The sequence below is a fragment of the Perognathus longimembris genome, chromosome 7 (genome assembly GCF_023159225.1).
Source record: "Perognathus longimembris pacificus isolate PPM17 chromosome 7, ASM2315922v1, whole genome shotgun sequence".
Lineage (NCBI taxonomy): Eukaryota > Metazoa > Chordata > Mammalia > Rodentia > Heteromyidae > Perognathus > Perognathus longimembris.
Genome location: NC_063167.1, coordinates 11,507,831 through 11,525,900, shown reverse-complemented (window position 1 = coordinate 11,525,900; position 18,070 = coordinate 11,507,831). Strand labels below are relative to the sequence as shown.

The following is an 18,070-nucleotide window of genomic DNA, read 5'->3' as shown; positions in this document are numbered from 1 at the left end:
AGGGCCTGGGCTCTGTCCCTGATCTCAAGGCTCTACCATTTTGAGCCACAGCTCCACTTCTGGTGTTTGAGTGGTTCATTGGAGATAAGACTCTCATAGGGACTTTTCTGCCCAGTCGGGCTTCAAACCACAATCCTCAGATCTAAGTCTCCTGAATAGCTAAGATTACAGGTATGAGCACCCAGCTAGTTTTGGCTATTTTTGGAAAATACAGTCTACTTTACCTTCTTAGATGCACAGTGTTGTTTCTCTGTGGAAAAATCTTCAAGAGGCTCCTAAACCTTCCCAGAAGTGTGACTTTTAAAGGTGAAAAGGGTAAAGAACACAGCACAGATACTTCATCTATAAAGTACATAGAGAAAACTGTTGGAGATAAGGCTGTAAGCCAGAGCCTCTGAGCTCCCCTGAGTTTCCGGGGAGTTGTCTGGCCTTCTGTCCTTTGCAGCAAGGCACAGTTGCCCTATGCCGGGTGCACCTGATCGTGCTCTCAGACTGGGTGGCTAACAGTGTTCTGCACACCTCCTTTTCCTGTGCTACTGTAGGTATGCTGTGCCCAAAAGGCCCAGGGGCTCACTCCTGAGGGCCTGGGACAATAGCCTGGCTCCTGTGCCTGCTCTTTAGACATCTTGGGACTCATGGCACCACTTAGAGGGCACCTTGGCTCCAGGACAAGCTCGGGCTTACCCTAGGCTATTCCTCTATTCCTGTCCTCTATTCCTGGCATCCCCTTGTGCTGTACATGTGGACTTTGAATCTGTTAAGTAGGCCAGCTTTGACAGCTGATGATTTAACAACACTTATGTCTGAACTCTCCAGTGGGCATTTTGTGCTGTAGTATTTTGACGTCCATTATTTTCTGGAAAATTGTTCTTGTCTATATTAATACTATTTTACTTGTTATGGGATAGCTTAAGCTGTTTTGTGTGCTTCCTCTCTAAGTCATAGGAAACAGACCAAAAACCAAAACATTTCCTGCCTCAGGTGATGAACCTTGAAGGCTGGCTCCCTGTGGCGCCTCCTTGGGGTGAAGTGGGGAAACACACCCTGCATATATCCCTCCATGTCCTTAAGGTCTTAGGCCTTGCTCTTTGCCCTTATTGATTTTGACAGCATCATAAGCTCTAAGAAGACCTTATGTTCACCATTCAGCATCAGAAACAGTGCTTGTTACCTAGGAGACACTCTGTAAATAATTAGGGAATGACGAATTGAATGGGCAGAGAATTCTGGAGGGTGTAATGAAATGGTCATTCTTCAGCTATTTATTTTTCAATTCAGAACACCACCAGTGGGAGGTGGGAGGGTAAGAGCTCATTTTATGAACGGGGTGTCTGGAATCAGTCGACATTTCAAAGAAGCTGTCTTAGTCAAGGGGTGACAGTTTGCAAAATAAATAGACCTTGTGGATAAAGGAAACCACAAGGGAGGGAGATCCTGGGAAAGTCAGCGTGCCGTGAGTGGTGCCTGTGTCTTTGGACCTTCTGCGCCCTGTTACTGACCACACTACACCGCCTTGTGGCTGTCTGACTTACAGACAATTGGTTCTTGTTTTGTTTTGTTTTTGTGCTGGAACTGGGGCTTGAGCTCAGGGTCTAGTGTTCCAGCTAGGCTTTCTTTTGCTCATGGCTGGTGTACCTCAGTTCCAAGGAGCTAAGGTCTTGTGGATTTCTCTGCTCAGGCTCTTGAGTTGCTAGGATTATAGGCATGAGCCACTGCCACCTAGCTGAGTGTTTGGGACAGAGCTTCATGGACCACAATCGGAGCCTGACCCAAGGTTAGCACACAGTATGTGGCTGTTGGTTTGTATCACCTAGTTGTTAGTTTGCATGGGACTGAATCCTGACTGATGGTTGTATTGAAGGATGAGGCAAATGGGACTGAGGTATGTGTCTGTCTGTACTTTGGGTAGGATAGAAGCCATGGGCCATCTAGAAGGAATTTTAGAGTCCGTCAAGTTCAAATCTCAGGTCACAAGGTTAAGTCAAATGCACATCTTGTGACTGGAAAGACCAAAACCCTGTCTTCACTTGTTTTCCATTCATATTCTTCTCTAGTACTATTAAAAAGTTACTTTGAGGGGCTGGAGGTGTGGTTTAGTTGGTAGAGCGCTAGCCCGTGAGTGAAAGAGGCAGGTAGTGAGTTTGAGTTCCCATCTTGGACCTAAAAAAAAAAAAAAAGAAAAACTTACCTTGAGCCTCTGTCCAGTAGCCATCTTGGTAATGCAAGTTTTGCCTAGGTCCGGGCATCATGAGTGCCCTGGACCTTCCTATTCCACGTGCAGCCGGGGCCGCATCACTGTCGCCTCTGGTGGCTTGTTGTCATTTCCTTCCTTGTTCTTCCGAACTTTGTGTTCTTCATTCCCTTGGCTTGAAGCAGAAGAGGAAAAGCTCTGCCATGTCAAGGTGCACACACATATACACATGCATGTATGTATGTTTGTGTCTAACAGTCCACTGTTACTTTTTTTTTCCAGTCCTGGGGCTTGAACTCATGGCCTGGGCACTGCTTTGAATTCAGGGCCTGAGCACTGTCCCTGGTTTCTTTTCACTCTACCACTTGAGCCACAGCGCCACCTCTGGCATTTTCTATATATGGTGCTGTGGAATCGATTCCAGGGTTTCATGTATTCAAGGCAAGCACTCTACTGCTGGGCCACGTTTCCAGCCCCCCTGAGCTGCTTTTGCTTAAGGCTATCACTTGAGCCACAGAGCCACTTCTGGCTTTTTCTGTTTTATGTGGTACTGAGGAATTGAACCCAGGGCTTCATGCTAGGCAAACACTCTGCCACTAGGCCGCATTCCCAGCCTGCCACATTCTTGTGAATGTGGCTGCATCCTAGGTCATTGACCTCTGGGGGCCTCCCCCCCCCATTGTCCTGTTTTTGGGGGTCTCATATGTGTTGTGTGGTTGTAAGTCATCCATGTTTCTTAGTTCTCTTTCTGTTTGGACCCCTTACGGTTTGGGCTGACTCCCGGTGAGTGGCTCCAGTTAACTGTAATTTTAACTTTTTACAAGCTGTCAGTAAGCTTTCCCATGTTGCTTCACTTAGGGGAAGCATTTAGTCATTTCCTAGTTTAATGATAGTTAAACATCCTTAGCCCTAGAAATTTGCTGTGAAACATTTCCAATTAAGATTAATTGGGACGAATGCACAATGTGAGTTTGATGGTTTGGGGAAAGTGTGGTGCTGGCAGGAGGCACAGTCATCCGGCCGCCTGTGGCTGGCCTTTGGGGTAAGGATGGTTTGGCTGGCTGGGAGGTGAAGAGGCCCCTTGGCCCCCCAGAGGGTCCGGATGCTGTGTTTGCACATTGGCCCTCTCTGGTCAAGTTATGTCTTTCTTTTCCTGGATCACACTGCCCAGGTTTTATGTAATCCTTTATGAATCCCGAAATGTTCCAGATTAGTTTCAAATTAGCTAGGCTTAGTTATAACTGAAAAAGATGGTTAACATCTAGCTAGTTTCCAGAGGCCAGAGGGCCTGTGAGTGGTCTTGGAGTAGAATTGTAGTTTCTAGAGACAGGTCTTGTCTTTGACCAGGACTCCTAAGTGATTATTTGAGGCTCAGTATCCAGGCCAGCCATTGTGGGAAAGCTGTCCTATACACAGCTGGACTTCTAGGACATCGCTGGCCCCTCCTACTGACACTGGCAGCTTCCCTTTCCCAGCCGGATCTGCACCTGCGCGACACTTGGCGTCTCCTGCAAGGATTGGGGCTGCCTTCCCCAAACCACTCCTGGCTAAGAAGCACTAGTTGACCGTTTGCAGCAAGTTGCAGTTGAATCATGTAGGGTTCCATTCTTGCCCAGCATGGAACACTTAGCCATTAGAAGTGTGAACAGTTGACTCAAACTTCCAACACAGTTGAGTGAGAAGGATAAAGTACATTTAAAGCTATTTTCTAAATATGTAAGACCTGTGTGTATATTTGCACATAATTCCTCAATCCGTAAACACAAACTACCATGTGTTACATACCCCTTGTGCATATTTTTTTGTTGTTGTTAGTCATGGGGCTTGAACTCGGGGCCTGGGCGCTGTCCCTGAGCTGTTTTGCTCAAGGCTAGCACTCTACCACATTAAGCCACAGCACCACTTCAAGTTTTCGGGTGGTTAATTCGATTGAAGAGTCTCATGGATTTTCCTGCCTGGGCTGGCTTTGAACCTTGATCCATAATCAGCCTTCCGAGTAGCTAAGGTTACAGGCAAGGGTCGCAGCCTCCCAGCCTGCATTCATTCTTACCTGGAGAGCTGTTTCCATGGAGCGGAGGGAGTGGAGGATGAGGAACTTGCCCAGGGTCATAGTTATATGGACAACAGACCTGGGAGTTGAAGATGCCTCTCAGGAGTCAAGTCAGTTTATCTGTGCTCTGCCCCAGGCATGGTGTAAAAATTCCTTCTCATGCCAGCAAGCCAAACCCATGTTGCCGTGGCCTCGCCTGACATGGGTTGGCGTAGACCTGTGAGACCAAGTTAGGAGCTGGGAGCCGCCGGAACGTCTCTTTAAGTAAAACAAGTGATAGGGTTTCTGCTGGGGGTTTTGGTTTGGGTGCTTTGGCTTGGTTTTCATTTCTTTGCAGAACAGGCAGTTTGCTGTGTGTCCCAGGCTGAGGGGCCACTGATCCACCACAAGCAAGGCACAGGGATTTTCTTTTGTTTTAAACATCCTTCTACGGATGGCATGCCGATATCTGGAAATGAAATGGACTCTGGCTAGAAAGATGTTCTGTCTTTGTGGATATCAAGGGGTCCTTGCTCCACTGATTACTTGTGGTTAGTGGGCCTGGATGCAAGTGGTGATGTTCAAAGGTGGGGTCTCATTATGCCCAAATGGCGTGTTTTGAGGGCTCTACTTTCCTCACTGGTTGCCTGCATTGCTGGGGCGGACAAAGATCATTGCCATTTTCCCCGATCCACCCTTCCCACCTTCTCTGAGCTGCTCCCCTCCCCAGTTCACTTCACTTTACCATCTTGGCCCCAATCCCTCCTCCTTTCCCTCCTCCTTCTCCCCTTCCTTGTTGGCATTATTGTCTGTATATTTATGGTGACTGGGACATAGGGGCCTTTAGTAAATAGTTACCTTCTAAGTAGTAAGTGAGGAAGGCATGGTGAAGCACACTGGGTAGCTTTCTGAAGATGCCCAGTAGATGAGTACTTTTCATTTCCCAGCACCCCATGCAGCAGTCAGCTGCCCTGTCATTTGTCCACATTGCCGGCTGGAGTGAGCTCAGGTCTCGTTTGCACAAGGCTTCAGAAAATTTCCTGGGCATAGTTGAATGAATGATGATGGACTTTTAACCCTCCATCTTTTTTTTTTTTTGGCCAGTCCTGGGCTTGGACTCAGGGCCTGAGCACTGTCCCTGGCTTCTTTTGCTCAAGGCTAGCACTCTGCCTCTTGAGCCACAGCGCCATTTCTGGCCGTTTTCTCTATATGTGGTGCTGAGGAATCGAACCCAGGGCTTCAGGTATACGAGGCAAGCGCTGTTGCCACTAGGCCATATTCCCAGCCCTAACCCTCCATCTTTTAACACTCCATCTTTGCCCGGTTTCTCCGTGGCATGAAACCCACCAAAGATCTTTTCTGGCAGTGCTACCTGAGGCTCACACTTGGACAAACCTAATCTGCTGCAGGAGCCTGTTCACCATGGAACAGCCAGGAGCGGGCACACCTGCAGCTGCCAGGTCTACTGAGCAGATACCAAGGAAGGGCTTGGAGCCTTGTGCCCTGCTTCCTTCGGGACCTCATGCAGAGGCTGCTTGCAGGAGGATAGACAGCTTGCTGAACATCCTCTGTGCCCAGCCCTGGTGGAGGCGGGGGGGGGGGGGGGGTGGGGAGTGGCGGGGAAGGAACTCTGGGTTTCAGAATATGCCTCAAGCAAACAGCAACCAGAGGATGCTTTTAAGAAGGAATCCTGAGTGGTAGCAGAAGTGACTTAAGCACTCTTTTTCTTCTTCCACAGAGTGATCAGCAGCTGGACTGTGCCTTGGACCTAATGAGGCGCCTGCCTCCACAGCAAATCGAGAAAAACCTCAGCGACCTGATTGACCTGGTACGTGCCTTCTTCACGTGGCTTCATTGGAGGCCATGGCTTCTAATCACTTGCTTTTGTGCTGCTCTTCCCATGCGGAATTCAAAACGCAGGAAACCCTTTCTCTCTGTAGCCAGAATCTAGCATTAGGCAGAGAGAGCTTCCTCCACATAAGGAAGACAAGTTTCCTATGGGGGCCCTTTCTCTGAGACCATTTTTGTTGATTAAGTCCAACATAGGCATTACAAAGTTGATTAGAATTTTCCCCCAGTCTTAAAGTTGATTGTGACCACTCCCCTCTACCCCAGTTAATTTGTCTTCAGTTTCTAGAAATTTGAACATTTGATCATGGCAAGTTCAAGGCCACACCCCAGCAGGCACTCAATAAAATGACTACACCAGGCCCTTACATAATTTTGTGGTTTTGTTTTGCTTTATTTTCATTATTATTTTATTTATTTAGTTAGTTAGTTTGTGCCAGTCCTGGGGCTTGTACTCAAGGCCTGGGCACTGTCCCCGAGCTTCTTTTGCTCAAGGCCAGCACTCTCTCACTTGAGCCACAGCACCACTTCCAGCCTTTTCTGTTTATGTGGCACTGAGTAATTGAACCTAGGGACTTCATGCATGCTAGGGAAGCACTCTACCACTAAGCCACATTCCCGTCCACATAGTTGTAAATACTCAGGATTATTTCTTTCAAAATGAAGTCTCAGATTAACTGGCCCCAAAATATTACTTGGAAATGCTAAAATATTCAAAAACATCTGTAAAACCACAGGAAAAAATTGAAAAGAAAAAATCTGCAAACTCAGATCCTAAGGGACCAACCGTCTTGCTTAGATCATTTAGCAGGTCTGGAAGCCACAGTCTGTTTTCCCATTGTGTCCTGTGTGTATTTTGTGTGTGGCTATCAGCTGCCAAACATGGCTGGCTCATCAGTGTTGTTTGCTAAACTAGGAGTCTGAAATCTCATTCCTCTGCTATGGTGATTTATTTAATCCATTGAATGGATTTGAGGCAGTTTTACCAGGAAAAAAATATTGTAGCCGGAGACTAGTGTCATCTACAAGTGCAGTGGGGCCATTTGTATATTTATAGGGACACCAGCTCCCAGCCAGGAATAGTTGTGCAAAGAGAGAATCGAGCACCTAGGAGTTATAAACCTGCCGTGTTACCTGTAGTGAGTCAGGAAATGAGGAGAGGTTTTGTGAGGTCAGTGGTCCTGCTGCAAAAGCCAGCCCCACATAGGGGTCTGGTTCTAGAAGTGAAGAGAAAAGGGGATGTTAAAAAAAAAAAAAAAACTGAAGATCTGGCAATCCTAACTACTCAGGAGGCTGAGATCTGAGGATTGTGATTTGATACCCACCTGAGCAGGAAAGTCCTTAGGACTCTTTTCTTCAGTTAATCACCAGAAACCATGAAATGGAACTGTGCCTTAGTGAGCAAAAAGAGCTCAGGGACAGCACCTAGGCCTTGAGTTCAAGCCCTACCACCAACCAAAAAAAAAAAAAAGAAAAAGAAAAGAAAAAAAAACCAAAAACAATGAAAGTCTGTGCTAGAGAGTCTCAGCAGAGTGTGAGAGACTGGTAGAGGGTCATCTAGGGTGGGGAGAAACATTCAGATTTTTATGGGAAACTTCCTGCGTCTTTTTTGTTTGTTTTGTTGTTGTTTTGTGCCAGTCCTGGGGCTTGAACTCAGAGCCCGGGCACTGTCCCACTATGCTCAAAGCTAGTGCTCTACCACTTGAGCCACAGCGCCACTTCTGGCTTTTTCTGTTTATGTGGTGCTGAGGAATCGAACCCAGGACTTCATGCATGCTAGGCAAGCACTCTACCGCTAAGCCACAGTCCCAGCCCACATCCTGAGTTTTAAACCTAATGGTTGGATTGGCTGGGTCTGATTTTTGTATAGTTTTGCCTCGGGCAGTTGAGGAGAAATGATGGGCCAGAGGGATTTGGTGTGGTGTGACAGTCGAATATCCTCTGCAGGGAATTGGCCGCCTCTTGTTCATGGCCTGAATTCTTTGGCAGCAGGCCTCCGAGGCCGAAGTGTGGTCTGGTGGCACACCCTGCCTGTTCTCATTCAGGAATGTGTGAGGTGGGCCAGCGTTCGAGGTGCCATCAGGCCCCTGTTCCCCGCAGCTGCGGGGGCTTTCAGATTTCCTCTTAAACTCAGCAAGAAAGTACACTTGGCTGAGTTGCAACTGAGTTTGCCAATTCAGTTATTACTGTGTTTGAGAAACAAATCTCAAACGTACAAGTCAGAAAGGATGAGCACATTTCTCTCTGTGGACCTGTTGGTGTTGAACAGGCTGCTTTGTTCCTATGGCAGCGAAGGGCTGTCTTACAGCTCTGTGTTTCCGCCCAGGACGTCTATCTCTACATCTTTCAGAACTGTGTATGTTGCCATTTTTATTTTAAAAAAAAATCTGGCTGCAAATGCCAGTTTTTTCCTTGAGCTGAATGTAGTCACAGCATCAAAAGGGAATGAAGGGAGGAGTTTGAGACATCGTACACCACATCAGACACACCTTACCCTCTCCTTCTCTAAAACTGCATCTTAATCTTTCAAAAGCCACCCTGCCCACCCTTCTTTTTTTGCTTTTTTTCCTGTTACTAGTGCTTGAACTTAGAGCCTCGTGTTTGCTGAGCTGGTGCTTTGCCGCTGGTATCTCAAGGACTTTTCTGCTTGGGCTGCGTTTGAACAGGAAAGCCCACTGGTACCCAGCTTCAAAAGCAGTTCTTTTCTCCTTTTTAACTGAATTTGCAGAATTAAATTGTTAACAGTTGAGCTGGGCTGATGGTCCTGTTGTGGCTCTGGAGTCTAAATGTAGGTTTAGTGTCTGTCATTTCAGAGAATCCATGACTCTGCCCTGCATCTGCTTAAAGCCCCGACCCTGGCCTGTGATTCGTAACCCAGGCAGGTTGGGCGTTTTCAGAGCCTGTCACAGCCACCTCTGGAATGTTCACCTGCTTGCAGCCGTGAAAAAAGAGGAGAGACTCTGGTGTTAAGGCTAACAAGAATGTTGGGATTTGCCAGCGTTTCCCTGAGCGGAATGGCTTCACTCAGAAGTTAGAGCCAGGCACTGTAGGGGAGTCTATCCCGGTCAGCGAGTGGGCCGATTACTGAGTAGTATTAAAGAGAAATGTGGTGTGTCCTGGGCAGCTGGGCCAAGCAGCTGACTTACCATGCCAGATCAGCTTTCTGTTTTCTTTCCAGCAGGAGCTTTCACTCTCTCTTGGGATTATGATGCGCTCTCTGATTGGTGGGAAATGACCATCTCTTGCAGATGGCCAAAACATCATTTTATTGCATATTAATCTCATTGTGCTAGAACGAAGCCATCTGAAATCTGTTGTTAAGCTATTTCAAAAATAGCCACATGTGCATGTGGGCCAAAAACCATGTGATGTCAGGATTCTCACTTGGCTTCCTGAACTTTGACCTTCTCTGTCCTTACTTGCACACCACTGGCAGCTCTGGTTGAAACTTCCCAGCTTGGGTATATGTTGAGCCCTAAGCTGAGGAAGGAGTTTCTGCAGACTGGCACCCAACGGGCCATCCATCCTTTGCCTTTTAAAGAGCACATCAAAAAATAGTCCTGAACCTATTTAATAAAGCAAGAAACTCTGTCTGCAAGCATTGGTCACTTCATCTTTTAGTTAGGTCTCTTCCTGCTTTCCTGTGATTACCCAAAGGCTGGGCACTTGGGTGTCCCCAAAGTTTCCCCACGCTCAGGAAAGGCTTCAGGGCTGGGAGAGCTGCCTGCCAGCCTGGCCAGGCCCCGGCGGAGGTGCACAGGCATCTCGATGGCTTCCCAGTGCCTTGCTGATCTGGGTGGTTTTCATTGCAGCACTCTCCTCCTTTGAGCAGCCCAAGTGGCCCTCCAGAAATAGAAAGGGCCAGCTGGGCACAGGGCGTTGCACCGTCAGCCTCAGCAGCGTCTGTACTTTGAACATCTCACGCCAGGCGCCTGAGTGGCCCGCGGGGAATGGGATGGGGCAGCCCAGGGCTAGAGTGCACCGGGACCCTGGCGCCATTCCGGTCTCGGCCTCTGAGTGAGTGGAGGCTGCGGTGGATGAGCCTGCTCCCTCACCTATGTGATCCGGTTAGCAGAATAGCATAGTGCTGTTATTCAGTCTTTAGTCTCTTTAATAGTTAAGTCTGGAATTTATTTCTCCAGTGTCAGCTGTGTGGAGTGAAACAGAAAATTCAGTTTTGTTCCCAAGCAGTGAAGGTGTGCGAGGTCACCACCCCTGCCCTTGGGAATCCTGAGGGCCAGGAGCAGTGTTCTGGAATGATTCGACTTTCTTGTTACACGTTTCTTCCTTAGTGTTGCCATTTAAGAGTCTGTAACCAGCACTCTTCCTCCTGTATTTCAAAGACATGCCTAAGATACCGCGCCCTCAGAGTAAGTAGGGGAGTCCACAGGAAGTGGATGGGGCTGAGTCAGCAGTGGCCCTCGCCTGTGAGATCAGGTGCCGTGTGCCAGCCGTGTGCCTGGGAAGCAGTGCAGCCTTTATCCCCGGCTCCCCGTCCGTAGAGAGGAGGCAGGGGTTCCACAGCTTGATCTCTGTAAAGCATGATTTCAGTTGGATTTTCTCAGACCACTGGTCATTCCCCAGTGAATAAGCTCTGGAGAGAGGAGTCTTCGGAGCGGCAGAACTGAGTGATTCCAGCTTGCTCTGGAGTCCTGCCAAGCAAGGAGAGGCCTGCTGGACCCTGTTCTCTGATCCCCTAGGGATGTTGCCTGGGGCTGTATGTCTGGCCTCTATCCTCCCAGGAAGTTGGCTCCACGGGGGCTGATTCAGTCTGTAGGGCTGGAGCACGGAATGGAGAGTCGGTGGCCATGGCCACCAACCCTTGCAGTCTGCTTACACCGACGTTTCTGAGCATATTCTAAGCTTTCCTGCGGGCCACACTGCTGCAGGCCCCCTTTCTGGGGCGGGGAAGCATTCCAGCCAAAGGCCTCCAGCAGCATTTAATGAACTCCATCCTTGGAAAGTTGTGGTGAGCCTTTGCATGCCAGCGTCCGGCTTTCTGAATGACTGCAGCTGTTGTGAGTCAGGCTGGAGAGCCAGAGAACAGACCATGGGCTTTGTAGGTGCTGAGCTGGCCCGTGGCCCCTGCCAGCACTGCTTTCCTGAGGATGGTGCCCCTGTTGTCACCCTGTGCTGCAGCCTCAGGGTTGTGTCCAGGTGGTAGCTTGTTACCTGTACAGACCAAGAAGAAATGGTGAGGTCTGCTTGGGAAGAAGTGGGGCTTCTGGAGGTGCCCTCACCTGCCTGTTCCCCATCAATGTGGCTGGAACTCTTTGCTATTCAGTGAATCCTGTGGTGTGTAGCAGCCCCTCATTTGATGCCATTGAGGAGGAAGTGAGGGGCTGGAGGTGAGGTCCAAGTGGCAGAGCACCAGCTGAGGAGGAAGTAAGCTGAGTGAGCAAGCGCTAGATCCTGGCACGGGCAAAAGAAAAAGGAGCAAGGAAGATGAACTGCAAAGTCTTCCTGGACAGCAAAAACTGAACCTGTGTCCACCAGCCTTGGGGTCAGAAAAAGGAGCAAGGGAGATGAACCAGCTCCTGCAAAGTCGGCCTGGACGGTAAAAACTGATAACCTGAAGTCCACCATCTCCCATCACCTTTAAGTCAACCACCCAGCACATTTCTGTGAGTTTTCAGACATTACAAGCTACAAAATAGGAATTATTTTTTGTCTCATTTTAGATTTAACTGTGCCCTCTTTCATTGCCCATAAAATATTTTTCAGTGAATGGCATGGAAAAATAAATAGTTAGCTGGACATGCTTGTGCAGATCTGTAACCTCAGCCCTACAGTATGCTGAGGTAGGAGGATCATGAGTTTGAAGCCACTCTGGGCTACAGAATGAGACCCTGTTCCCCCACCACCACCACCAAAATAAAATGAAATAAAATAAAATAACTGGTGCCTGGCTCACGTCTATAATCAAGAGGCTGAGATCTGAGGATCAAGGTTTGGAGCCAGCCTAGGCAGGGAAGTATGTAAGTGAGTCTCTTAACCTGCATTTAACCACCAAAAGCGGAAGGTAGAAGTGTGGCTCAAGTATAGAGTGCCATCATCTTTCAGCGAAAAGACTAAGTAAGGGACGGCGTCTGGGCCCTGATTCAAGCCCAGGACTGACACAGAATAAAAAACAAGAACACTTAACTTCAGGAAAGCCATGATATGTAGAAGTACTTACTTGTGGGCCAAATTATGAATACACTTCATTGCCTTGTTTAGTTCCCAGCCATTCTTGACCAGGAAAGTCTCCTGACCCCAGATGTGTATCCTGTACCTTCCCCCTGTGGGGACCACACGGAGGGGGCGGGCAGGCCGAGCCTCCTGCCATGACTGTCCTGGCCCAGTCTCCTTGCCTACCATCAGGAAAGAGTGAGGCTGGCCAGACTGTCCTGGGGTTCGCCATGGCTTCAAGACCTTGGGTAGATCATGCCCGCTCCCTGTTTCTTTCATCTGTAGGATGAGGGCAGGGAAATGCAATTCATGGGGCACGGAAGGTTGAGTGCTAAGAGGGACACAGCAGGCGGTGCTTCGTAAATGCTAGGTGATGTCTCTATCTCCTTTACTGACTGACTCGCCCCTAGGTGCCAGCAGCCTGAAGGCTGTGTCCTGTCGCCCAAGCAGCCTTCTGGGCTGTGTTCACCCTGGCCGTGCCCCAGCCTTGGCTGCACAGTGAGACATAGCCCCCACGCACAGCGGCGAGGACTGAGCATTTCATCTGGGGCAGGTTAGGTCTCCCATGAGGCTGCTGTCAGATGGCCATAGAAACAGTCCAACATGCTTTCCCTGGACCTGTTGTCAAGGGAGGAACCCTGAGCTGGGAAGCTGCCCCCCACCTCAAAGCTGAGAGGAGGAGCTCAGAGGCTTCCAGAAAGGTCAGGGTTGGTCTGACACCATGCACTCCTGCCCTGCCCTGGCTGGTGAGCTCCAGGTGGCCTGGGTCTTTCTAGTGTCCTTTTTTTATTTTTTGGTCGGTCCTGGGGCTTGACCCCAGGGCCTCGGCACTGTCCCTGAGCTTCTTTTGCACAAAGCTAGGCCTCTACCACTTGAGCCACAGCTCCACTTCTTGCTCTTTCATTTGTAGTTTATTGGAGATAAGAGTCTCACAGACTTTCCTGCCCTGGCTGGCTTTGAACCACAATCCTCAGATCTCAGGCTCCTCAGCAGCTAGGATCACAGGTGGGAGCCACCAGCTCCCGCCTTAGTGTTCTTGATTGTGTGGCAGGTGTCTTCTCCTGCTTTGTTCCTGATTTTGGAACTGCTCCCAGAATAATTCTACAGTTGCCTACAGCAGTAGGGTGGGGGCTGGCTACACAGAAAGTGGCCAGAGCAAACTCTGTTCAAGGACAAAGCAGCTGTCATGGTAGGTTCACCAGGTCATTTGACCTCCTCTCCTTTATCTCAGCCAGGCCACCTGCCAAGGCCCAGTCTTCAGGCTCCCTCTGTTGTCCGCAGACTTGTGCAACTCTCACTTTCCCTGATCCACTGAGCTTTTGCCCCTTACTACTTCTTCAGTCTCTCTTGACGCCCACATTCCCCATCCCCTCACACTGCTGGTGTCATCTGGATTCCGTGTCCTCCCCCCTTCCCAGAGCCCCCAGGCTCCTCTGAGGGTCTTTCCCAATCAGCAGTGGTCCTCTTCCCATAGTTGTTTGCTCTTCGGGGCCTCCTGATGCAGAAAATGCCTGTAGGTGCCACTCCTGAAGAGCCAGTGTGTTCACTTCTTGGAAACTGTTCCTTTTATAATGCCCTCTTTGTTAGCCAAAGACACAAGGGCGGGCACACTCACGAATCAGGCCTTTGCGTGATTCTTAACCAGGTGTTCTAGGCTGCTGGTCGGGGCTTGGGTATACACTTAGGAGCACTGGGTGGGAGATGGCTGGATGCCTTGGCCTCGAGGCCCAGTCAGCCTCGGCTTGCATCCTTGCTTCATCTTACCTCCACTTCACTTTCTTCACTGCTGAGATGAGTGTGAAGACACTACCTGGAGAATTGTATAAAGCCAGTGGCCGGACGCAGCTGCTTGCATGGTTCAGAGGTTGCATCAGACGTGTACAAAGTGTCTGCTGCTCACATGGCTTCTGTCAGATCACGGTGGTATGCCAGACACCGTTTGAAGCCCTTTCTTACTTAGCTTATCAAACTGCACACCGTGATCTTGGTCTTCTTTCACAGGTGGGGAGACAGAGGCTTTATAGGTGCCCCGGCCTCACAGCCATTGCTGAATTGTGGAGTCGGGTCAGCCCCAGCCTAAGTGACTCCCCCATCCTCCTGCCCTGCTTCTGGGCCACGGCTGCCCCAGGAATAGCTTTCTCCTTGTCACCGCAATCCTTGGTGGACAGCTGGGTCTGAATACAGATACCTTCACAGCACTTACTGTAGATTTCCCCTGGTGCCTGAGCCAGTGTCAGTACTGTGGGTCAGCTCCTCTGGCACTGCATCTTAGAATAGGATGGAACAGGAAACCCTTGCCCAGGCCCAGGGGCCACCGCCAAATAGCAGCACTGCCCCTGGGGATGGACGGGCTCTTCTAGAGGCTCTGAATTGCTTATGGAGAGGAATTTTAGAGCTTCAGAAGGGTACAGGTAAAGCATACCTATGATCCCACCAGCACTCAGGAAGTAGAGGCCAGTGTGGTCTACCTAGTGAGACAGTCTAAAAAACCCAGAACAAATGAAGGAAGAGAAAGGTGGGGGCGGGGGGGAAGAGCAAGGGTGAATTGCAGCTTTTCCTAGTGTGGCCCCAGCTACCTTCCTCTTTTGGGTTCCTGGCCTCAGGCCTGCTGGAGGTTTACCCCTTTGCAGATCTGTTGCTGCCTTCCTGGGCCTGTTGAGCTCACAATTAAGGCTCATTAGAGAGCCTATCAGTCATTACACACACACACACACACGCATGCACGCGCACACACACACACACGTACGTATCCTGCCTGTGAGGTGCCTCGGGACCGGCAGGGGCAGGGGCTGGAAGTCCCAGGCCCCTTGAAGTCAGTCTCGCAGTGGCCGCTGACCACATTCCGGGTGCTCTGTGTGCAGAGGAGGTGTGAGCGGCTCCGGTGCGGCTCCAGATGCTGGGCCCTGGCCGGCCTGTTGCCTGTGATATAATTGAAACCTTTACACCGGGCCCAGAGTCGAAGCTACAGATGGTGGTGGGGAGTTTTGTCAGATGAAGGCTTTAAGTATCTTGACAGCAGGCTGCTCCGAGGAGAGGTCCTGAGCCAAATGCAGAAGAGATTTAATTACCGTTAATCTCCCTCTCCCCTCTTTCTGCAAGGTATTGGGACACTTAATTACTATTGACTGGAAGCTAAAATAACACTTGTGGTTCAGGACAAAACCCTTCAGATTTGCCCAGGGCTGGGAATGATTACTCTCATCCAAATAGATTTTCTCCACGCTCTCACTGTGTGCGGACTATTAAGATGGGGGGAGATGTATAGCAGACACTTAATCCCTCCTCACCCACATGTCTACACCTGTCTCACTGAGCTTCCTACTCGCACGAGGTGCTTGTTCACAGTAGCCCTGCCTCTACCCTCTATGTTGAGTCACTTAAACAGTTGGCTCAAAACACTTCCTCCTAATGAGCTATAACATTGCATTCCTAGGACCAGGGAGGGGCTCTGGCTCCTGAGTCCCATGGGAGGTGGTGGTGGTGCTCTGTGTCCCCAGAGCCTAACACACTGCCTGCTATGCCAGCCGGAGGTGGGTGAATGTGGTGATGGGGCAGCATGCTACCATCCCACACCGTGCTCTGGAGGAGAGGACTCCGCTCCGTTCCAGGCCTGCCAGGCTGTGCCATCTGCTGTGGAGCCTCCCTGAGCTGAGTGTAATAACTCAGGCATGCGCCCGACAGGTGGCAGTGTAAGAGGCAGCAACTAAGTGGGCATGAGTTAGGTAGGTCCAAGCCTCGGGTCGGCTCCCTCTGCCCGGGGTCCAGTGGAAGCATTGTGAACTTCCCTGGTGCTCACAGGACAGCGGGGGAGGATGAGCATTGCTAGGTGCAGACCCAGGCCAATTGCTGTCACGAGGAGGAGCGTGGCGACAGTGAGCTTGCTGTATGGGTTTTTGTGCCATGAGGTGAGCGGAGGAAGAGGCCAGCAACCCATACGTGACCTTCCCCATCCCTGTTCAGCTTCTCTGGTAAAAGGAGGTGTGTGCAGCCTCATCCAAATGACCCTTCTGGCCAGATGAGCGGATGAAGACATCTTGGACCCCCAGAGGTCCTGCCTTCCGTGAGCCAGGAGTGGTTCACCAGGCAGGGTGCTTGGCCCTCCGAGTAACAGGGTCTTCAGGTCTTCAATGCCTCCATGCCAGCGCGCCATCTCTGTGGTCCTGATGCTGCAGGCTTTAAGTGGGCCTGTAACGTGGGAGAAGTGCAGCTAGGGATCCAGGAGGCAGGCCCAAGGGCTCCGGGGGTGCCGCGTGCTGGTCACCCACCATCCCTACTGGGTGTGGGTGTGCTCAAGCCTCTTGAGTGGCTCATTGAGCAGTTATTGGTTCTGCCATTCCCTAGAGCACGGGAGTTGTAGGACAGCTTCAAGGCAGGCCTTTTTGCCTGCAGGGCCCCCTGCATAGCCAGCTGTCCTCAGCCCGATGCCCTTGTCCTGCTTATGGCTCTGAATATACTGCATGTCAGCAGGATGGAATCCAGAGAATGATCTGGACTGGCTTAGCCAGGGCCAGCCGGTGTCACCTGTGATCTGCCAGGGCCTGGGCCTCACTGCCTCACCCACAGGCGCTCTCCCCGCCCCTCTGTGGAGAGGCCACCGCTCCAGGGCAACTCAGCGCGAGTCGCGTGCTCTTTCTCTTGCTGTCTCTTTCTGTACGTCCCTATCTCTGTCTCCCCTAGATCTTGGCAGAGGAGAGCTGAGGCCTCCTCCTCACTGCGGGAAGGCACGGGGTATCTTCAGAAGTAGAGTGAAATTACTAGTTAAACGAGTGTGCACCCTGGATGGCATTGCACTTTGTGACATCTGGAAGGAAGAATCTGAAGGCTACTGAGGAAGAAGTACTGTCAAACGGGCAGGGCCCCCTGGGGGAGCGGGGGGGGGGGGGAGGGAAGGAGGGTAGTGATCGTTTCCTGTGCCATTACAGAGCCATCTGCCTGTGCGTGAGAACTCACATGAACAAAAAGCACAACACCAACATCTGGCTCGCTAGCTCTCCCTGAACTCTGTTTCTGCCTCAAAACACAGAAGGGTTAGTTAGGCACCAGTGGGTTATACCTAGCTACTCAGGGCAGAACAGTCCACTAGACTCTTAGGTCTAACCAACCAGCAAAACCAGAAGTGGAGGTATGGCTCAGGTAGTAGAGCACAGCCGTGTGTTTTGAAAAAGCCTAGCAAGAATATAAGGCGTTGAGTTCAAGACCTGGTATGTGTACACACACACACACACACACACACACACACACACACACACACGAGCTTTCCTGCCTGTGGTCTGTGGAAGCACCAAGGTAGAGTGCACGGGCCAGCCGGTGCTCTTGCTCCTCCTCCTCCTCCTCCACAGGGATCTCTGGACTGCAGGAAGGGTGGCGAGGGCTGGCTAGGACTGCACACATTGTTCCTGGCCAGAGTATCTCACAGATTGAACTTGCTGACTACCCATTGTGTCCACATTCTTTCCATTCCCAAGACTTGCTGATGCTCCCCGGGCTTTGTAAATCTTCCCCCAATTAAAGGGCCTCCTGGCTGTGTGCGGAGCTCTTCTGACTGGTCTCTGCCCATCCATGTTTATGTTTAAAATTCCATCTTTCCAAAATGTTCACCACTCAGCAAGTCTGTTTGTGAAGACCTCATTTCTGTTTGGAGCAGGTTTCATTGTTGTTTTAAGTTTCTGGAATGAATGTGAATCTGCTCCTGGCTCTTCATTTTTACATTGAGTCTGGCCATGACATTGGAAGGTGGCAACCTTGCTCTTTAGTGTCCTGAAGAGCCCTTAGATGAACAAAGAACAAGGGCATCATTTTTGCCTCCACTGGGGAGGAGAATGAGCAAGAAA

The 18,070-nt window shown here is 50.3% G+C and overlaps 1 protein-coding gene across 3 annotated transcripts in view; it reads left to right on the top strand.

Annotated features, from left to right (window-relative positions):
* Capzb (capping actin protein of muscle Z-line subunit beta) overlaps positions 1 to 18,070 on the top strand; it is a 110,160-nt gene that overhangs the window by 51,845 nt on the left and 40,245 nt on the right. For all 3 annotated transcript variants that reach the window (XM_048350369.1, XM_048350370.1, XM_048350368.1), the window contains exon 2: positions 5,959 to 6,048. In XM_048350369.1, coding sequence (XP_048206326.1) covers positions 5,959 to 6,048 — 90 coding nt within the window. The remainder of the gene's footprint in view (positions 1 to 5,958; positions 6,049 to 18,070) is intronic.